Below are 23,165 nucleotides of genomic sequence, written 5' to 3' on the forward strand. Positions count from 1 at the left end.
CCTGAAAGAATGATTGCTTCATAATACTGCGCCATTTCTCCTGTATGTCAATGTACTTTTGCGGAGTGGGGGGGGACCTAGGTGGACTTTCACTCTTAATTTCTTTGTTTATATCATTCCTTGCCCTTCTTCACTGCCACTCTTAGATCCCTGACAGTTGCCTGCAACAATAGATTGGGGATGTCTTTCATCATGCTGCCTTCTCATTAGCAAGGCAAGAAAGCCAACAGAATCTATTATTTATCTAGGGCTCAAAAGTTTACAAAGCACGCAGCATAAAAGGAAGGCTACTCTTTTAAAAAAGTGACTTCTCAGTCTTCCACATACCCAAACTCACTTGTATTTACTAATCTGTAATTATTAACCCTTCAGTAACATCAACATTTCAATGGCATTGTTTTAAACAACTGAAGTTTAAAGGAATAATCCTGAGGGACCCACAAGAAAAATCAGCATTTAAGGTAAATTACTTTTAACCCTATTTAATAGCATGTGAAGCGAGGAGGAGATGGTGGTTAATTAATATTTATTTGCAGGATTTAGGGGCAAGGTTTACTTGATTATATTTACTTTGATAGCAATGTATGTTACTCCTTTTATTGTACTGTGAACTTGACTCTTGTGAAGTGTTGGATTTACAGCCCTTGGAAACTGCTGTCTTCCATACACAATACAGAAGCAGCAAAGGCAGTATAAATAAGGCTGAAAGAAAATGGTGGGCTGCAATTTTGTTGGGAAAACTGCAACTTTCCACACACTCTGCAACTTTTCTGCATTGCCATTTGCTCCAATTTGTCCCAGACATCCCTCTGTTATGTGGAGGGGCATCTGGGCCAAATCTGAGTAAGTGGCATTGTGCCCTGGCACTTGTGGTGGGAGTGGGGGTGGAGGCAGACAAGGAGAGGGCCCGGGAACTGTGCAGGTCAGGGCCAGGCTCCCCCACCTCTGGCTCACTGGGCCACCTGGCTACCCAGGAGCAGGATGAGCAGGGAGAGACCCCAGAGCCCAGCCATAAGTGGGGAGGGGAGTCAGCAAGGCCCCAGCATGGTGCCGCAGGCGGAGTCTGTCCCAAGCACTGCAAGTACCCAGCAAGCCAGCCCCAACCCTGGGGCAGCACTGGTGAGTTTGTCCTTCATTGGTGCTTTGCCAGAGGGGAGGAAAGGGGATACAGAGGAGAGAGCCAGACACAGAATTGGGGGAGAAGGGTATCCAGCCCCATAGGAGGGTAAAGGACCCTGCTGCCAACTCAACATCTAGTCAGTTACAAAACAAAAGTTTAGGTCCTATCTCCCCACAGCTGCCTACATACACCTGCTCCCCTGCACACTACCTTTTGTGGTACTTGAACTGACCGCTCCAAAACTGCAGCTTAAACAAACTGTGGCTGCAACTTTTGAACCAAAAAAAATCACAACTTTCTTACAGCCTTAACACTAGCTCTTATACAGCTCCCTTCTTCAGTAGATTTCAAAGCATTTTGTCTGTTGTCTAGGCAGGCCATGCAACTGTTTTTAAACTAGACCTGGTGTGCCCAACCTACAGCCCATGGGCCATACAGGGCTCACCGGAGCAATTAGTAAGGCCTGGGGCCTACTTCAACACAATATACTAACGGGCAATTCATTAGTTTTTTGTCATCATGTTTACATCATTTTAGGTCACACAAGTGTGTAAATAAACAATACCCGTACGTAGAAAAAACCTAATTACATATGAAACAAGCTGAACTTAAAATATAAATCAATACAGGTGATTTTAAATCTTATTAAAATATGTAGAATCTGTTTGGCCCACACAAGGTTGTTCTTAGTTTTGTGGCTCTCCTGTGTAACAAGGTTGGGCACCACTGAACTAGGCAGTCCTGCTTTTTAAGGCTTGTCCCATCTGGCACCGAGACAAAATTGGATGTTGTTTTATCTGGTATAAGGGGGAGATGACATTCTGAAGAGTGTGTCACTCCACCAGCATGACCTTGCACACACCACATCAGTACAGGAGGAGCAGCACGCTCTTCAAAAGTGCATCCCCCATGTGGTCTGAAATCACATGCACCTTGCAGGCAAGGTCATGCCAGTGAGGGCAAGCCCACACCATTCCCAGCTGTACTAGAATGTCCTGTATTCCAGGAGTGCACAGGTGGCTACCCTTGGTCCATATCATTATCCCCACTTCACAGATCAGAACACTGAGGCTGAGGTCAAGTGACTTGTTCAAAGTCACGCAGCAGGCTAGTGGCCAATCCAGAAACAGAACTCAAGTCTCCTGAATTCTAGTCCAACACTCTAGCCATTAGGTCATGCTGCTTTGTGCACTGCCTCACCTAAATAATCTCAATTCCCCATGACTCTGAGACCTCAGCTCTAGAGAAACAAGGACAGTCTCTGATCACTCAAATGGAAACCTTAGTTGAAACATTTTAGTTGGTTCTTCCAGGTTATATTTCAATACTAGTTTTTTAAATGCTTAATAACCAACTGGAACCACATGAAAATTTTGATCTAGGGTGACTAGCCCTCTGAGGTTGTGTCTGCAGCATTTGAACGATCAATTTACAGGAAAATCTCTCACTATTTGCATCTCTGCTTTTTCCACTGGAGAGCTATCTTCACTGATGCTCGCCCTCCCACCATCAATACCCATCAGGGTAGCTGCACCGGAGGCCATGCAGTGCAGTATTGGGAGATTTGCCAAGAATCCCAGCCTAGACTAGTGTCAGAGTTGCCAACTCTTGCATCATAAAGCTCCAGCTTCTGGAGTCCCGGGGATTACATGAGACTCCCCCCCTTTCTTGCTTTGTAGCGGGAATCATTTAAAGCAAGTGTCTAGCCACAGCTGGGCAGAAGGAAGCTGCAAAACCCGACGGTTCACAAGCCAGAAACACCCCAACTTTGTTCGGGTTTGCCAGTGGTATGAACTGGAGGCAGCCTCGCAACCTGGGGGCTGACGGTAGCTCCCCCACCCAGCCCGGCTTCCTTCCTATCAGGGCAGCTGCAGGGGGGCGGGTCCCTGGCAAAGGGGGACGTTGCGGGCCAAGCGCTGCGGGAAGGGACCCGGGAACTATTCACCCCGCTCGCCCCCGCCACGTGGGCTCTGCGCCTATACCGCGGGGCGGGGCTCATCGCGGGGGGGGGGGAGCGGGCAGAATTCTCGCGAGACTGGCGGGGAACTCGGTTGCTAAGGCAACCGGGTGGCCGCTCATGGGCGGGATTTCCGCCCCTTTGGGCTCCGCGCCTGGGCCCGGGGCGGGGCGTGCCCAGAGGGGGCGGGGCTGGGGCGGGGCTCAGGTACGGTATGCGCGGTCAGGGGCCCGGAGCCTGCTTTAGCATAGAGGGGGAGGGGTAAGTGGGAGGCGAGGGGAGGGGGTGTGAGTGGGTGTGTGGCAGGATGGGTGGGGGAGGGGTGTATGGGGGTGTTGGTGTGAGTGGGGAGAGGTGTGGGGAGGGGTGTATGGGGTGTTGGTGTGAGTGGGGGAGAGGTGAGTGGGGAAGGGGTGTATGGGGGTGTTGGTGTGAGTGGGAGAGGGGTGTGTGGCAGAATGAGTGGGGGTGGGGTGAATGGGTGTGTTGGTGTGAGTGGGGGAGAGGTGAGTTGGGGAGGGGTGAATGGGGGTATTGGTGTGAGTGTCAGTTGGGGATGCTGTGGATGGTGTAATGGAGGTAGAATGGGGCCTGGACAGGATGGGGTGGGATTTCCAGGAGAACGGCCCCCAGTCCCTGAGAGAGAGTCAGACATGTCATATGGGACAAGCCAGCCAGTGTCTGGCCAGCTGCTGAAGAAAGCCTGTGCCAGGGCATCTGAGGTGGACAGAGACTAAGAGGCACAAATTAAGCCTGCTTCCCCTCCGTGAACTTCCGTCTCCCTGTTAACCTGCTGAGTTATGTAGAGAGAGTCTGAAAAACACACTTGCCTAGATACCCCTGGTGATGACTGGGACCTAAACTATTAATTTGTGCAGAATTTATTATTTCACTTTTGGAAGTTGAAGCTTCTAGCACAAAGAAAACAAAATCCTTCCACATGTAAACCATTAATCATCTTACTCGGCAGCAGAACACTGCTCCAAGGCCTTCACTTCTGCTGGTAACTTTGCCAAACAGCAACCAAGTAAAATAGAGAAAATTGTTCTGTTTCATGCTGCTGTTCAGAACCCTGGGGGACAACAGTGAAAATAACAAGAATTATGCCAGTTTAAATCTACTGCTACTTTGCAAAAGCTGAATCTTTTCACAGGGAAAGAGAATCAAATAGAGGCCTAGATTCCGAGCAGCAGCCAAGCTACATTCTGTTCAGTGCAGAGGCAAAGATGGCTGTGCATCACCTTTACCGTTTGCTCCAGTTTCTGGAAGCAATCAGACCTTTTGAGTCCCTGCCATAAGTCAGAGCAGCCTAGGTCTGCTTTGTTGCAGTGCCCCTCTTAGGGCCAGCAGAATAGTTAGAGCACAGTATGATGTGGCATATCTCCCTTCTACAACCACATCTCCTCCCTTTATCAAGGGGTCTGTGAGAAAAGTGCCCTAGAGAATTCTCTGGCATGGAAATCTGCTGATGCCTACATTCCAGTCCTACCCTCTAGCTTTATCTCCATTGCTATCACAGCAGGAGCTGTGCTGGTATTAGCAACATTGGGAAATATTTAGAGAAAAGGTTAATGTAAATACCATCCCAAATATCTTCCAGGAGATCTAGTTATAATCCATTCCGGTCTCTTTTCAAAAGAGTCTCCTTTTATGGTTTCCTCTAGTGTTTGTTTTAATCTTTCCTTGAATGCAGCTAGTGATGGCATTTTGACTACCTCTCTGGTGGCATAATGCCTAATTGTTTGTCACTGTAAAGAAATATTTTCATAGAAGACAGAGATTTCAGGAAGAATCCCACCCTTGCTGCCCTTTTATTTGTGTAGAAATCAGTTGTAGAAAAAGTGTAAAAAACGTCATTTTGAAATTGTAATGTATTTCACAGTCTGCAGAACAATTTAATGTTCACATTTCTGAAGATTATGTCAGAAGATTCAGACAAGGATAAGCAGCTGATAAATCGCATAATAAGTGATGAATACAATTCGGTATGTCTCCCTTTGGCCTTCATCCTTTTGTATGTATCTATTTATTTATTTAGAATTTACCCATCAGTATAATATGATTTGCTTTCTATGCAAACTTTATGATATCTGATTCCAGTTCCCCACTTTAAAGAGGCCCTGTGATCTGGAAACCTAGCCACTTTTAAAAAAAAGAGTTAAAAGTAATTTCAGGTATGACACCTTCCTCTGAGTTTCTCTGTCAGTTTGTGTGGGTTTATAACCACATTTTCCTACTTTTAAAATATTTTTCTCTCCACTATCCTGTTCAAACAGGGAAAAATTGCCAGTGCAACTGAGTATACACAAAGTGCTATCAGATGCACAAAGTAAAAATACAGTCCCCAGTCCTACAGCAAACTTCATGCAGGGATTGAGGTCTACACAGGGGTCTGATTGGTTTCTCAACTATTTTCCACTACAGCATTATTTTGTATTATGTCCAAACTGCAAACATGTAGTGAAGTGATGTCATGGCATATCAATAAAACTGAGAGATGTATGTGATAATGCTGATAGTAATTGCTTCCTCTTCTCTTCATCTCTGAGGGAGCCCAGAGGTTTGTCTTTTCCCTCCTATCTTATATTTTCTCATGCTTTTCTCAAACTTTTTTATAGGGTGGATTGAATCTTTGAGACATTGTCTCATGCACACCTCCTCTCACATTTGTGATTAACATCCTTGGGGCAACTACATCAGTTGTTTTTGTGGAAAAAATAATATGTACACACTGATGTAGTTTTAACTTATTTTAAAATGGCTTAGCAGCCAAAAGCAAGAGGAGAGACAACACCAGGTAACTAGCCAGCTCTCCACAGCTACCAACAAGTGTTTTGTGGACCATTGTTGATCCATAGACCCTAGTTTTTAAACCACTCATTTAGCACAGAACTAGATGGAACCCCCTTTGAGCTCACCACTGATACTGTTCAGAACAGTATGGTTTTACATTGTTGAGTAATGTAAAACCCTTCCTCCTACCCTGCTCTCCATGGGGGTGGGGATTGTGAATTCACTCCTCCACAGTATTTCTAGCTCCACTATCTGAGGAAGCATGATGGAATCAAAGCAAGGACTCCCACATGCCAATACAGAGAACTAACTCTACTAGCAAAAAGAACGAGGAGTACCTGTGGCACCCCCTAGAGACTAATAAATTTATTTGAGCAAAAGGTTTCGTTGGCTAAAACCCACTTCATCGGATGCATGCAGACAGAGACTAACAAATTTATTTGAGCATAAGCTTTTGTGGGTTTTAACCCACGAAACCTTATGCTCAAATAAATTTGTTAGTCTCTAAGGTGCCACAAGTACTCCTCGTTCTTTTTGCTGATACAGACTAACACGGCTACCACTCTGTAACTCTACTAGGTTGCTGTTGGGTTAACCCAATAATAATGATTTGGGACCAAGATGTTAAAGTGACTACTGATTTTGAATGTCTCAATTTTCGGGTACCTAATTTGAGACACAGTAAAGGATCCTGATTTTTGAAAAGTGCTCAGCACCAATCATCTGAAAATCAAGCCCTATAAGGTGTTTTCAGTTGGGCACCCAAAAATTGAAATTAACATTTAGTCATTTCTGAAAATCTTGTCATCATATTTTTTTGTTCTAGGTAAATTCTCAGAAACCATGTATTGTTACTTTTTGATCCAAGCAGCTAGTCAAAGTTCGGGGTGTTGTAGGTTGTTCCAGTTGGGAGTAAAAATTGATGATAGTCTGGTATTTTCTTTGATGCAGTCTTGTTTATTTGCAAGGTATGTGCAAAGTTCTGCAAAGGCAGGAAGAACCAAAACCAAAAGGAGTAGTTTCTGAGCTTCCAGGCCCAAGTTTCATTCTGCCAGCATCCCCACCTCAAAACCTTTTTTCTAGCCTTCTGCCAGGGCCACAGGCTGATGCTTGGCTTTCTTGCTCTACCTCTGAGTCTTTCTCAGTTTCTTGTCTGCACTCCAGCTTGTCTTTTTCACCACAGGCACACACATGCAATAGCCAGTGAGAGGCATACTCTGCCCACATGGTGCTAGTTTCTGTGCAAACTCCATTATGCCTTGTTTTGGGTGTCACCCCTTATCTGTTCCTTACAGACAACTTAAATGAAGGGCATGTTCATACTTATTAATTCCAATGAGGTTTTATCTCAGTCCATAGCAGAGTTTAACTCAGCTCATAACTATATTTAAAATATTAATGTAAATAGTGTCCACAAATTAATCAGAATTTCCTGCTGCAGCTGTGAAACAGTTTTGGAGTTAGAAATGTTCCATGGTATTTCAGGAAAGAAGGTCTTTTTTTTACATAAATGTGATATTAATGGTAGGGGTGCCATTCTGACAGTCCTAGAGACTAAGTACTGTATTAAGTGAAAATGTACAGGACAGGCAGCAGCAGCAGTTCATACTCCTTCATATTGCCTTGCCAGCGTGTTCCAACCTTGACCTGGCAAAATCACCTTTAGGGTCAAAACAGTAATTTGCTCTCCATGGCTCTTTTAAACTTTGGCCTGTCTACTGAAACTGGCAACAAAAATGCCAAGTGTGGAATTGGGAATTTTTGTGATATAGACACTTGTCAAATTCATTTTTCATAGACCTCTGAACAGCCATTAATAACAACAACTTTCAGTTACTTCTGCTATAACTGTGACTTCAAATTGGTTAACAAAGAGAGAAGACTAAATATCCCTTTACCAATCCTCTGAGCCTTCTAGTCAGGGCCGGCTCCAGGCACCAGCTTAGCAAGCAGGTGCTTGGAGCGGCCACTCCGGAGAGGGGCGGCAGGTCCAGGTATTTGGTGACAATACGGCAGAGGGTCCCTCACTCCCACTCAGAGCAAAGGACCTCCCGCTGAATTGCCGCAGATCGCGATCGCGGCCCTGCTTCTAGTCTCCTATAGTTTATCTGGGCGGTTGGAGTTGGCATCTGCTCTGTTCAGATTTCCTGCAAAATATGTTCAGTCATGCTCATTTGTCAAGGTAATTGGCCAAAAGGAAGCCAATCAATTATGCAGAGAGTGGTCAGTTCCTCGTATTTGCAATGCTTGTTGAAACTTATTCCCTTAGTGGCATGTCCTCCTCTCCCCCACCATTGAAATGTTTGCATTATGATATACTGTCTTCATAATAATAATGAACAAGTAAGTAATCTCACTGTTGAAAACCACTTATCCTTCTAGAACATGTACCAGAACGGACACTATTGCTGCTTCCTTTTGGTTAAATAGAAATAAGAGGAGCCTATCCTGTTGTCTTATTTTTAGGATGAAGATCCCTTTAACCCATTTGTGGCAGAAGATCTTGAGCAGTGTGCATTTTTCACAGGTTAGAACCCCTCCATTTATTCCCATACACTTTCACTGCAAGGTCACAAGGGAGGATAAGAAGCGATGTTAGTGCTCATGCGAGTGAAAAAAGAGCCAAGTGTAGTCTGAGCAAAAGCTATATATGCTTCCTCACGCAGTTGTTCAGTTAATGCACCTCAGTCATAATGTGCTGCATTCCTTTGATCAGAAACTATTGTTTTTACCAAATTGTGTGGTGGCTTCAGGATGTGAACATTTATCCACTAGGAATGAAAATGAGACAGCTAAACTAATTTCTTTTCTACATGCTCTAGACGTAATCTAGATTTGAACCCAGGTCCCCAGAGATGAAAAGGCATTACCCCAGTCTCTATTTGTTGCGCTGACAACAAAGCAGACCCAGAGAAAGTAGTAAGCAAGAACAAACTGAACACTTTGAAAGGATAAAATTCCCTCCAGGGGTGCAATAAGAGAGGGGCCCATGAGTCGAGGACCTAACTCACCCTTGCCCACAGGCATTACAACAAATTCCTATGAAAGTCCTCGTCAAACTGCCATTTCTCCTTCCAGAGTGGGTCCAGAAGTGGAAGAGATGGAGGAGACAGTATGAGAAGATGGCGGCCTTGTTTTCTGGGTCTGTGGCATCCTGGAGGTGCTCATGGCCCTGCACTGGCCAGTTATTGACAGCTTCATTCTCTGCTTCTTCCCTGGGTCCAAGTCTCGGACCCAGGTGAGAGAGACCAGCCAGAACTCCTCATCCACCTCCCTTCCCACCCCCAGACCCAGCTTCCTATTTCCTAGAGCCCTGAATGCCATCTCCTCATGCTATTTCGTCCACCTCTTCTGGGCCCTCTCCAGAAGGAGAGATGGCGACTTAGTGAGGACATACATGTGCCATGCGGCAATATGAGGTGAGGAACCCCATATACAGATGTGAACTTCTCAGAATGTGACCTCTGTTACTTGGCATGTGACCTTACCTGAGCCCTGCTCCTTAGGAAAATTCTGGTTGTGCCCCTGTTCCCCCTGCATTCAACACACCTAACAATTATAACTAAGAGATTTGCTCCAGATTACATGAAATAAATCCTTTCTAACTTTGTTAAAAGCTGCTAATACAGATCTACAAAGACTCAAATGAAAGGCCCTGGCTTGAAATATTTATCCTATTTATTACTTATAGCAGAATACTTGGTTTATTTTGTGATAGATATAATTCACTGTCCATTTAACTCAGCTTTTTAAATTCAGGGTGATTTATAGCATGCAGCATTGATCCTTTTTTCAGTGGGATGACAGTAAATTCATGAAACCATTCTGGTGTACTGGAGTATCCATTAGTTTCAGACCAATTGGCTTTGAATACTGTCACTTGAAGGACTGAAGAGACTAGTGTATTTTTTCATTTTCACATAGATTCCATTTGTGATCAGCTTTTCCCACGGACAAAACAGATTGTCTTGTCATATAACTCTGGGAGATGGGTACCCCGGCTTCGTGAGCCTCGCAATCTTTATGGCATATCCCCTGCAGGTCACCTGAGCTTAATACGTTGGCCACACCAATGTGAGGTCATCAGGGACAGAATTGAGCACATTGGTAAGTCCTAAATATTGGTCATTAATAATACTAATACTTAACTCTTCATAATTTTTACAAATTAATCTTTGTCAAAGCTAATGGGATACTATTAAGAACTTTTCTTGCCAGTCCCTGTGCTTTATTGATAAAATTCACTGTGGTTTGGGAGCAATCATGTGGAGATCATGTGCTTTTCTGAGGTGAGATTGAACTGTTGATGGCCCTGATTCTGTTCCCCTTAAAGTCAGTGATCAAACTCCTGCTGACTTGAGTAGTATAGGATTGGGTTGCCATCACCCACTTAGTAGAGACACACTTGTTGTCAAAATTGAGCATATAAATAAAATTATATTTTTGGAAACAGTCATACAGAGAATCTAGTGTTGTAATAACTGTGTTGGTCCCAGGATACTAGAGTGACAAGGTGAGTGAGGTATCTTTTATTGGGCCAACTTCTGTTGGTGAGAGAGACAAGCTTGTGGGCTTTCAGAGAGATGAAGAAGAGCTCCTTGTAAGCTCAAAAGTTGTCTCTCTCACCAACAAGAAGTTGGTCCAATAAAAGATAATACCTCACCATCTTGTCTCTCTTATGCAGAGAGTGTGTCATTTCACATGTACTAACAACTGTATTATAAAAATGTAATTATCAAATTGCTGTTCATGTGGATTTTAATATAAACAGCATCTATCTTGACACCTAAGATCAGCCTTGAGTAAGTGTGTTCAGGGAGAACAAAAAGCACACCAGAAAATGAAATGAGTTGAGTGCCACTGGAGATGTTGAGAGAATGGAGTCTTCTCTTTGTACAGAAGGCTTGCAAGAGAACATGTAGTCTAATAGCTAGAACAAAGGAAAGTGTCAGAATTTCATTCTTGCCCCTAGACTTGGTTCTGTGGGTCAGAGTTAAAGGAGACCTGCAAAAGTTATTTTAAAAATTAGATTTATGCCCCATTTTACTTTTTTATGCTAGATTAAATTCTAGAAGTGTGTGTGTGTGTGTGTGTGTGTGTGTGTGTGTGTGTGTGTGTGTGTGTGTGTGTGTGTGTGTGTAAGAAAAATCAAGTCTGATCTTCCTTGGGTTAACTAAAGATTTTCTTGGGGATCCCATGATTGTATATTTCGAGCCTTCACAATTTAATTGAAGGGATGAGGATGTCCACTTTTTAACAAAAGCTATGTTTCTCCCAAGCACTCGTTAGAAATTAGAGATAAATAGGTGTCAAAACCAAACAAAAAGTAATGTTTTAAACAAAGTTACTAAAAATATTTTCCCAGTTTTCATTCTCTTGTCTCTAGTGATGTTATAACTTCACTAGTTTTTCAGTCATGACCAGAACTCAGATTCATCTGGTAAATGGTGGGAGAATGTGATACAGCATGGTACAGCACCTTTTTCATGCTGCCTGCTTGTTTTCCAGAATCATAAAGTTTAATTTAAAAAGCAAAAGTAAGTCTCTAACTGTTTTGTTAGTGGAGGTACATCTGAGGTTCCTCAGATGTGTCATCTAAAAAGAATGTCTCAGGAAAGCTTATGCCCAAATAAATTTGTTAGTCTCTAAGGTGTCACAAGTACTCCTCGTTCTTTTTGCTGATACAGACTAGCACGGCTACCACTCTGAAATCAGGTGTAGAAAACTCCCTCACATCCTCTGCAGTTAAGACTGATGCAAATAATTTATTTAGCTTCTGCAGAACAGCCTTTTTTCCCTTGAGTGTTCCTTCAGCACCTTGATTGTCCAATGGACACACTGATATTTGTCAGGCTTCCTGCTTCTGATGTAGTTAAAAAAAATTGCTGTTAGTTTTTGTGGTTTTAGACAGTTGCTGTTCAGATTCTTTCTTGACCTGCCTAATTATACCTTCACACTTGACTTGCCAAAGTTTATGCTCTTTTCTATTTTCCTCACTAGGTTTAGACTTTCAATTTTAAAAGGATGCCTTTTTTCTTTTAACTGCCTCTTTACACTGTTGTTTAGCGATGGTGGCCTTTTTCTGGCCCTCTTACTTGTTTGTTGTTGTTAATAATTTGGTCCCCTGTATACATCATAAAGGAGGAATAAAGGGCACAAGGCCATTTTTTCCCCCTCTGCAGATCACTTTTTCAGGCATGTTGGCAAGGCAGAAGTTAACATTGTAAATAGGGATTTCAGCTTTCAGGGCTGTCTGTCTAATACCTCTCACGGACAGTATGTTAAAAATAAAAATAAAATAAAAATAAAAATTCTTAACCATGGTAATAATGTAGCACTATGCCACATCATTGGATTTCTACCAGAGACATGAAATTTTTCAACCTGGTTTTCATTCACAAGATCAGATTAATGGTGATGGCATACAGTCATGAGTCACAAGATAGATTTCTGTACTATTTGTTCTCTGCAGCCAGTACTGATTAACTATAGCCTGAACTGAGTGCTCAATTCTCATTTCAGTTACACCACTGTAAATCAAGCGTAATTCCACTAAAGCCAATAGAGTAGAAAGCCCTTAGCCACTAGAAAGCATATTTTACTTTTATTTGCTTGTAACCATTTTGACTGTTGGTGTCTGGGCTCTGAGCCACAGCAGCAGAACATTTAAGGCACCCCCGGTTACAGGTCAGGCAGTGACACAACTTCTTACTGGTCTGAATTGCACCCCAAAACATGACATCCACTCAGATGATGTTTTTAAAGGCAAATTATCAAGGTAAAGAATGAGCTGATAAAACCCTTGTATAAACCTAAGAAAAACTCTGATCTTCCAAAAGGCATGATTCACTTATTCCTACCACAAACCATTTTGAAGTTGCTGCCTGGCAAGCAGGGAGAAGATTCAAGGAGCAGCTTTCAGAGCCTTCATTTGTGGTGGACACCCTTTGTAGTTTAGCTCTCTCTGTCTCTTCTTTCTCAGACTGGATTCCCCGTGAGCCTGAGCCACTGTACCAACCAACAGGCCTGGAGCTCGAACCACTGTACCAATACCCCAGAGAAGGGACAGTGGTTTATTTAGCAGATGAAGGTGAGAGCACATTGTGAAATGTTATTTCAAGGTGCATGTAATTTTGGCACCCATTTTGATTGACTGGGTTTCTTTTATTTTTGGGGGGCCTGATTCATAGCCAATTTAAAATCATAGGAGAGACTCCTATTGACTTAATGAGTTTTGGATAAGTTCCTATATCTGAAGATATAGAAATAAATTAGAGCTCTCTCCCCATCCAGGGGTTCTGCTTATGTTATTAATAAGGATATGATTTAATCACAGAGATCAGGGAACTCACAGATTCTGTAACTTTACCGGACTTCCATGACTTTGGCTTCAGCTGTCAGCGGTGGAGGTGGAGCCAGGGCTGTGCATCCTGGACCCATGGCTATAGCTGGAGCAGGGGCTGTGCGCCCTCCTCGGAGCTGCAGCAGGATCCGTGGCTGTTCTTTTCCAACCCGCGGCTTCAGCCGGGGCTGCACGCCCCTGCTTCCTATCGCGGCTTCAGCTGGGGCTGTGTGCCTGCCCTCCCAGCCCCGGCTCCTTCAGCTGAAGCTGGGACTATGCACCCCCCCTCCGTCCCCTGCTGCTGTAGCCAGAGCTGATGCTGTGTGCCCACCCCTTGCAGCTTCGGCTGGGGGCAGAGCCACTGCTGTGTGCCAGGGCTGTGCTCCCTCATGGCAGTGGGGCAGGGGCTGTCAGTTCCCCCCATTTAGATCCAGGTGTCATTCTTTCTCCCCTGCCACATTATTTGTAAAAGTCACAGACAGGTCAGGGCTCCTGTGAATTTTTGTTTATTGCCCATGACCTGTCTGTGACTTTTACTTAAAATAACCGAGACAAAATCTTAACCTTTGTTATTAACAACCTTAAAAATGCAGTCAGGCAGTTTCTGAACATCAGTGGGAAATAGCCTGAAACTAGTTTGTTAATTAATCTCTTTCTAGTGATGTTTTCATAATATTTGAGAAAAGAGAGTATGAAAGTTTAAAAATGATTTTCTTCCATAATTGCAGGGATAAAACTAGAGGTACATGTTGGCAAGAGACTCAGTATCTTGTTTGCAACTTATCACTTATACTATGACCTTGTCAACTCTCTTAAGTTAAACAGAGTCAGATTGGGGGACTATTTAACTTCAGATCTCTAAGGGAATAGCTAATTGCTGCTGGCAGTGGTACTTTTGATTCATCTGGTATTACTCTGTTTTCTGATTCTCTTCTGAACCACAATAGCGTTAGGGGAGCTCTGTTGCTGAAAGCACCTTCTTTTGGATGTTATGTGAAACCAAGATCTCAACCAGTTATAGTCATTAACCCCTGAATTCTTTATTGCTGCATACAAACCATGCTGCAAAGAGTGTATGGGTCTTGGGGATTAAGTTGTTAAAGACCCATGGCACCTTTCACAAGAGATGGGTGTTTTAATCCTGCTGTCCTGGCCAAATACCCACTTGGATAATTACATTCTGCTTAATTAAAATTCCACCTACAGTTTGGAAATTGTATTTATCATTTCCTGCCTCACTCACCTAGTGTTCTGTGTGCATTTCAGTCTGGACAGAGCAGTGTTTGAGCAGTGAATGAAGCAATATTGTTTATATATTTTGTATATCAGTCTATGTCTGTAATGTGCGTTGGGATGACAGGCCTTATTTAAATGTAAAGTCTTTATAATGATTAATGGATTTTTGTGCATAGCTCCCAGTAACAATAATAGAAGTAGGGGGCAGGTGTTATAAAACTCTAAGTGTGTATAGCACTTTCCATCAAGGGAAATCTCAAGGTGCTTTATATTGTATAGGAACCACTTAATTTAGGCTCAAGTTCTGAACACTTCAGCATGTGCTTTACATTAAAGTCAATGGGTATTAAACATATGCTTAAGTGCTTTGCTGAATCAGGATCTTAGGATTTCAATACACCCAGTCATCTCTTGCATATAGTAACTATTCTTTTGCCAGAAACAGTGCACAATAGGTTTTAGGAGGGGAACCGAAGAATAAGTAGTGAGATGGATTGATGCAGGGGTTTAAAATGTTAGAATCATAGAAGATTAGGGTTGGAAGAGACTTCAGGAGGTCGTCTACTCCAACCCCCTGCTCAAAGCAGGACCAACACCAACTAAGTCACCCCAGCCAGGGCTTTATCAAGCCAGGCCTTAAAAACCTCTAAGGATGGAGATTCCACCATCTCCCTAGGTACCTAATCCGTTGCTAATATGTTGTTATAGCATGGATCATAACTTAACAGAGAAATTGTCTCATGGACCTCACTCCTTCAAGTCATGATAGCACAGACCATCTCCTTTCTAGTTCATGATTGTATAACATCCCTGTGACAACTACAGCAATTGCATACATAAAAAGTAATAATGGAAACATTTTAGTTTCTTTTAATCTGATTTTGCAGCTGCAATAAAGGAGACAAATTAAAAGTATGTGAACAGTAAGTTCTCCCATCGGTGACCACAGTTTGGGAACTGGTGGGTTAATGCATTAGCTTGTCACTTGGAAACAAGATAAATTTAATACAGAGACTATTTATAAGTAAAAAGGGAGCTTTACAGTAATAGCAACAAATATTAATCATGTAAGTTTTCAAAGCATAATGGTGATGTTTTAGCCATGTGGTGGATTGAAAAGCATTGGGAAGGAGTAGCTAAAACTTTGCATGACTCCTTTGAGAATTTACCCTAGATATGCCCTGAAAATCAAGTGTGTAATTCCTGTAAAAGGTTTTAGGCATTGCTGGAAATCATTAACAACTGAATAATATGTATGTTCTGCTCCTTTCACTAGCTAACGAGGAATCCTGTTTTGTGTATTCTCGAGTAGGAGGTAGCTACCCCTCAAAGCAGGTCATCGCTCAAGATTGGGACAACACTTTGAGCTTTGAAGCACGTTTTGAGAGTGGGAATCTGCAAAAGGTGGTCAAAGTGTAGGTTTATGATCTTTTCCTCTTTGATGAGGTAGCATAGACACCAGCTGCAGTCAAATATGCCTTTGTAAGTACCCTGGGTGATGCTGGGGCCTGCACCCTGAATTACACTAACAGAATAAGCCCTAAGAATATTTTCATGTGGACTTCAAATGGAACAATCTCATAACTGTTCCATGGCATTAAATATTATCTATAGGTGAAATTCACTTCTGTACAAAGGGTCTGGGCAAGGACTATGTACTACTGGTGTTGCAGTGAAGCCTCAAAATGGTGATGTAGGCCCTCAGCACAGCTATAAATTTCACCCTACATGCACAAATTCATACGCATACATTCACACTTTTTTTTTAGAGATGACAATATTTTTTTATTTAGTCGAGTGAGTTTTTTTGCACAAGACCTTTTTTTAATGAGCCTTGGTTTGGTCACACATTTTAATTATTTTAAGTAAGCACTAAAGGCATGTGGTGGTTATATTACTGACGCATTCCATCTAGTCTGACATCCTGACATATGCTTTGATTGTTTATATGAAAGTGGAAATCCCCCCACACTTGCTCGTGGCTAATTGTACAGTGTTTTATTGTGATGTTGGAAGAATTCCTTCTCCATCCCACAATCCCCAGCATGATTTGAGTCTGTAATGAATTTCTGTGGTAACCAGCGTTAAAAATGCTTGTCTTCTTTCTGTACATCAGTAGTGAATTCGAGTACCAGCTGACACTGCGCACTGACCTCTATACAAACAGACACACCCAATGGTACTACTTTCAAGTAACCAACACTCAGGCAGGAATGCCTTATCGTTTCACCATTGTCAATTTCACCAAGCCCACCAGCCTGTACAACCACGGTATGCGTCCACTGTTGTACTCAGAAGTGGATGCGAAGATCCACCGAGTTGGCTGGCAAAGAACAGGAGATGAAATCAAGTATTACAAAAACAACCTTGGCCAAGATGGGCATCAGTATTTCTCACTCACTTGGACATTCCAGTTCCCACATGATCGAGACACCTGCTACTTTGCCCATTGCTATCCTTACACCTATTCCAACCTGCAGGACTATCTGGCAGCCATCTCTAGAGATCCAGTGAGGTCAACATTTTGCAAGATCCGCATCTTGTGCCATTCACTAGCAAGAAACATAGTGTATGTTTTAACCATCACCAGCCCCTCAGAAAGTGGCAAGGAGGCAAAGCATAAGGCAGCTGTGATTTTGACTGCAAGGGTGCACCCAGGCGAAACAAACAGCTCCTGGATAATGAAGGGCTTTCTGGATTACATTCTGGGCAACTCAGGTGATGCTCGGTTGCTCCGTGACACTTTTGTCTTCAAAGTGGTACCAATGTTGAACCCAGATGGTGTGATTGTGGGAAATTATCGCTGCTCCTTAGTAGGTCAAGACTTAAATCGTAATTACAAATCAGACCTGAAAGAATCTTTTCCTTCTGTTTGGTACACCCGGAACATGATCAGAAGGTAACATCATCTCTCCTTTCTTCAGAACAAAAAAAACCCTTTGTATTCGTAGTGTCTGTTATTTAGTATAACCACTGTTTGCACTATATTTGCCTTATTTTTATTGCCTCTCATTTCATATTTAACCAATTCCGTTTGTATTATTTGTGTAAATTCTAAGAAGCATGAGTTTTTATTGTAGTTTACAATGTTCTTCTGTTGCACAGCACCCTGTAATATAGCTTTAATATAGGGAATGGAAAAGATATCTTGGGTAGTGAAGGAGAATTTTTCAGGAACCATCAATCCCAGAACAGAAAGTGATTTTTTTTCATAGTCCTGCTCCTCATTGCCCCCCATCAAGATTTACAGATGGAGGCCCTAATTCTGCTCCCATTGTATTCAGTGGGAAAATATCTGCCAACTTCATTGGTGCAGGCAGGACTGGCTCCAGGCACCAGCTTAGCAAGCAGGTGCTTGGGGTGGCCACTCCGGAGAGGGGCGGCACGTCCAGGTATTCGGCGGCAATTCGGCGGAGGGTCTCTCACTCCCACTAGGAGCGAAGGACCTCCCGCTGAATTGCCGCAGATCGTGTCACGATCGTGACTTTTTTTGGCTGCTTGGGGCGGCAAAACCCCTGGAGCCGGCCCTGGGTGCAGGAAAGTGCCCTAAAGTGGGCCAAGTCCAGAGTGGATCCCAACCTTGTATTTGACTACTAGTCCTATCAGGTTTACTGTATATTTCAGTATAAATGTGTTTGGTTTTTAATGCTTCACTTCCTTATGCAGTGCAGACATCTAGTCATCTGGTTATACATATAACTTCATACCCAGAGTCACCATTCAGGTTTGGCTTATGTAACTGAGTTCTTCTAATGGCTTTAGCTTTGAAAGGGCTCTGTCAGTGCTCATAAAGCTAATATTTAACCTACAATATCATTTACAGTATGTTTTGATTCTCAGGTACATGTTTAATCATAAGTCCTTTCCCTTTGTGCCTCTACATTCTTCAAACAAAAATCCTGCTGTCTAACTTACCACCTTTCCATCAGAAAAATATTCAAAGAAGTTCAAATTCAAACACTGGCTTTTACTTATTTCCATTTTGGCCTGTCTAATACTCACCCTTTCAAGAGTTTCTGATGACTCTGGGGAAGGACTTTGGAGCTTGCTAGAGAATGAAAATGACTGTTCTCCCATAGGAGACAACTTTTTTAGATTTGAGAGAGGACAAAAGTTTTTATGATAGATGGATACAGGCTAGTCTTTTGCAAAGTTGTGTAGCAGAAAAACCCTCTCTTCACCCTGCATCCCAGTTTTACAGTTTAAAGGCAACTGGTATAGCAAAATAGAAAAATAAATACATTTAGAAAAACCTGCTGAAATGCCCCAAATATCCAGACTCACATTCAGCACATTATCAATTAAAAAAGGGTAATCCTTTTTTCCCCTTTCTTTCTTGATCCATCATGAACTGCCAACTCCTGTGCAGAGTGATGGCCCAGCAGGAATGATTCTGGTGATATCACATCACCTGCATAAAATCCTACTGGAACTGCCTTTTTGGGGATGTGTTAAATCCCTTTTTTTTTTCCAAAACTTGTGCAGTTTTGCAAAGTTTCTTTTAAAAAATTATAGACAAAATGCAGCATATTCCAAAACTTGCAATACTGCAAAAAACTAATACTTGAAACTGATACTACTTTCACCCTGAGTGGGAAAAGAGCTATCTGCTACACAGTTTTGTGCTATATATTTGTAGTGTGTTATAAGTCTCAAGATTGTGCATTGTGTATCATGTGGCATACAAGAAGGAACATAAAAGTAGCATTCTAGGGCAATACTTCAAATTGTTTTAATGTACACCTGAAGTGGCAGAAGATCGTTCCTATTGAGGGTTGAAAAGACTGGAGGGGAAATTTGCCAGGGTGAATGTATTTGGGAAGGGAAATGTGGAGATGGAAGGGAAGACCCAGATAATAGTTGTTGAAGAAAGGAAGATCAAGGGAATGCGATTTAAAAAGGAATAGAGTTCAGTTACCCACATTTAAAAAAAAATGACTCCCACTTTTTGGACTCATGAAGAATGATTGATCCATTATAACTGTTTTAATAAAATGAACACAAAGTTCTGATGCAAGCCTTGGATCCTGTTGTTACTAAGCCATGGCACACTTTTTGGGCTTGATCTTGCAAGGTGCTGAGCTATTTGGCACTGATCTATCAAAGCATCTAAGTGCATGCTTAATTCTAAGCACATGAGTAATCCTGTTGAAATCAATGAGATTACTCATATACTTAAAGCTAAGCATATGTTTATGTATTTAATTATTCCTATGAAGATTGCTGCCACCCATCAGCCCTGGCTGATGCAGAAAAAAAAAGCATTTATAGTAAAATATTGTTTCCTCTCTTGTTACAGAGTGATGGAGGAGCGTGACATTCTCCTGTATTGTGATCTTCATGGTCATAGCAGAAAAGAGAATGTCTTCATGTATGGCTGTGATGGTGGGGAGCAAGCAGAGGTGCCATGCTTGCACCAACGCATCTTTCCTCTCATGATGAGCAAGAACTGCCCAGATAAGGTAAGCAAGTTGCTAACTTGAAATAGTCCTTTCCTATACTAAATGAAACCTATGTAAGCCAATCTGATTTGCTAAAATGTCAGTCAGCTGGAAACAAATTTATTTATAAAGGTACTAAGCATTACAAGATTGTGCTTTTATTGATAAAAATGACTTCTGATTGGCTAAAAAACACAACAGATTCATTCTCTAAACCAATAGGGATTCAGCAATTCAATAATAGCACAACACACAAACTATCACACTAGATTTATTACTGTAGCATTTGAGTCTAATTCTGTTTTCTTCAGAAAACAATGAGGAGGTGATCCAAAGCTCCATGTGGTCCAGGATACCAAATTATTGATTTGTTCACCCATGACAGAAGAGCTATTCAGACTTTTACTAAACATGCATCTCACACCATTTTAGGATTAAAAACAGAAATGGAGGCTTTGGGGGGCTGGCCCAGCAGTCTGGTACTAGTTCAACTAATGGGGATAGTATGAACAGCAGTATTAAAAGGTGTTACATGTGTAAAGTAAAACAAACTGGTATAATCAAAGACGGATTCTCATTCCACCCACCGCTCTGTTGTACCTAAATATTGAAAGACTGCCATGCACCATGTGTGATGCAATACTTATGTACTACAGGGTGAAAGAAGGATGGATTGAACCTTTAACTATTTTCCTACTTGGGCTTGAAAGTTTTACACATTAGTGAAGTTAAGAAAAAACTGCTATCTTCATGTCTCCTTTAGTGGGAAAGGGTGCTCCTTAAAAGACAGGGAACTGACCCTACATCCTTCTTTTAAGTTTTCATTCCCAGACTGCAATTTCAAAGTACAGAAAAGCAAAGAAGGGACAGGTCGAGTAGTGATGTGGAAGATGGGCATCCGCAACAGCTATACTTTGGAAGCCACTTTTTGTGGATCTAAACTAGGTAAGTCCTTTTTATTCAAGGAAGATTGTAGGGGTTATCAAACAAAATCTGGTTTTGATTGTTTTTACAGATGCAGTAGTGATCTGTGATGGTTTTAGCTACCATCCTCAAAGAATCCTATTTAACAGAGATAAATGACAAATTCTATGAAGTTAGAGTGAGCATTTTAATACAGGGTATGCATAAATTAACTTCAGGCCACAGTTATTACAGACGTACTGGAAACCAATACATAATTAATTAGTGGGCCTGCCTACCAAATTAAATGGAATTGCTAGAAATAGATATACCAGAAACATTCTAGACTCTAGGACAGGGGTCGGCAACCTTTCAGAAGTGGTGTGCCAAGTCTTCATTTATTCACTCTAATATAAGGTTTCACATGCCAATAATACATTTTAACTCTTTTAGAAGGTCTCTTTCTATAAGTCTATAATATATAATTAAACTATTGTTGTACGTAAAGTAAATAAGGTTTTAAAAATGTTTAAGAAGCTTCATTTAAAATTACATTAAAATGCAGATCCCCCCGGACCTGTGGCCAGGACCCAGGCAGTGTGAGTGCCACTGAAAATAAACTTGAGTGCCGCTTTCGGCACGCGTGCCATAGGTTGCCTACCCCTGCTCTAGGAGCAAAGTGCATTCTATGCGGCACTGGTTTATGATTGTAACAGGAAGGTCTCACATGACCTAGTGAATAAGCAACACCTCCTACAGCACCTAACTTTTTCTGAGAGGCTTCCCACCCAATTACTAAATGTAAACCTGCTTTGCTTACAAGGGCTGAAAATATCAGGTAGTATGGTCACAAAAGCAAGGCACTTCTGAATTCAGTAAGAATTTTGGATGTGCACAGAACACAGACAGGACTGATTCCCGCATGGCTACAGAAGTGCTGTAAAGTGGAACAATGTTCAGCTTGTGTGATTGGAAGATATCTGGATCCATATTATAAGACTATCCTTGAGGGGCCTTTATTATTCTTTTGTTCCATTCTTTGTTTCTATGGGGAATTTGCCAGTGCAATATCACTGTCTTCCTTTTAAACAAACAAAACTAAAAAAAATGGTAATGGCTGTTGAAAATAGCAATTCCAGTCCTAGTTAGCACTGGGAAGACCCCAGCATTTGTTGCTCAATTTTATCCTACTTTTTCTACAGCAAATTACAGTGTATCAGCATATTTGATTTGGGAGAAATGAAGTAACAGTTGCCCAAATTGAGCCTGAGCACTCCTGAATTTTGAGGGTGTTCAAATCTGGAAGGCAGGTGCTAGATTCCCTTTCTGAATAAATCTGGAAAGTGAAAAGTCAATTTCTGTTTTCATGGCTCAGAAGTAGAAATTCTCCTGTACTGTATCTGAAGCTGCCCAGGTCCTCTAGTAGAGCCCCCACCCCCCCTTACTTTTCATTTTAACTTCTAGTGGGATCCACATACCTCCCTTGGTAGGCTTCAGATAGAGGGGTGCACTGTCCATTTAGTCCACCCAGTTCCTTCTTTGGGGGCTGCCAAGCAAGGTCACACCAGCATCCCTAAGACAGTCTGGGGAAGTCTTCTGAGGGTGCTATCTGGGCCAAAGCCTTCTACACCTTGGGCACACTTGTTCCCCATTCACACTGCCACCCCCTTCTAGCAGTCAGCTCTTCATTCACAGCAAACTGCAGGGCATGGAGTCTCTCAGCTTCCCCCCCTCCTTTTCCTGTTGATAGCGGCCAAGGGAATGCTGGGAAATGTAGTATCATCCCTGCTCCAGGGCAGGCTCTCTTGGCAGGGAGCTGGCCAAGGAACTACATCTCCCAGGGCCCTGTGGGGGTCTCAGGTCCCATGCTGGATCCGGACTGCTCTGAGGCTCCGTTTCAGCAGAGGGGAGGAAGCGAGTGTTACAGGCCCCCTTCTGAGCTTGGGCCCGGCACTATGGCACCACTGGTGCCATGGTAAATCAGGTCCTGATCATGGCTATAAAAGAGGGTGTTTGCTTGCCCAGAGAAAGGAGGAGATCACACACAGACCAAGAGTGCTGACCAAACACATGGCTTTGCCAAGTCCAGAATGTCAGAGCTTTGCTATAGGAACTATTCAGTGATTATTATCCCAAAATTTTTGGCCAGCCAGCCTAACATTTTGTGCAGTCTCTAGAATGAACAAGTGTATTCAGTTTAATTTGTAGTTACATGACTTTTCTCTCTATTTTCTATTTGGTATGCTAAATAAACTGTGCTTTATTTAAGGTCATTTTGGTTTTATTGATTGCCAGTGTGGAGAATTACTGTGAGCCACTCCTGAAAGAAAGAAATGAACCTCTGACCTCTAGTGAGAGGTGGAGGGAAACTGA

At 42.4% G+C, this 23,165-nt stretch overlaps 1 protein-coding gene across 8 annotated transcripts in view; it reads left to right on the plus strand.

Annotated features, from left to right (window-relative positions):
* The first annotated feature begins 3,259 nt into the window (after positions 1-3,259).
* AGBL3 (AGBL carboxypeptidase 3) overlaps positions 3,260-23,165 on the plus strand; it is a 61,773-nt gene continuing 41,867 nt past the window's right edge. For 4 of the 8 annotated variants that reach the window (XM_039519342.1, XM_039519339.1, XM_039519344.1 and 1 more), the window contains exons 1-9: positions 3,260-3,284; positions 4,960-5,062; positions 8,337-8,397; positions 9,795-9,977; positions 12,853-12,960; positions 15,725-15,863; positions 16,565-17,347; positions 19,748-19,910; positions 20,708-20,834. In XM_039519342.1, coding sequence (XP_039375276.1) covers positions 4,976-5,062; positions 8,337-8,397; positions 9,795-9,977; positions 12,853-12,960; positions 15,725-15,863; positions 16,565-17,347; positions 19,748-19,910; positions 20,708-20,834 — 1,651 coding nt within the window. In that variant the 5' untranslated portion in view covers positions 3,260-3,284; positions 4,960-4,975. The remainder of the gene's footprint in view (positions 3,285-4,959; positions 5,063-8,336; positions 8,398-9,794; positions 9,978-12,852; positions 12,961-15,724; positions 15,864-16,564; positions 17,348-19,747; positions 19,911-20,707; positions 20,835-23,165) is intronic. The other 4 variants (XM_039519337.1, XM_039519343.1, XM_039519341.1 and 1 more) reach the window with 3 other exon arrangements.

This window comes from Mauremys reevesii, linkage group 1 (assembly GCF_016161935.1).
Source record: "Mauremys reevesii isolate NIE-2019 linkage group 1, ASM1616193v1, whole genome shotgun sequence".
NCBI lineage: Eukaryota > Metazoa > Chordata > Testudines > Geoemydidae > Mauremys > Mauremys reevesii.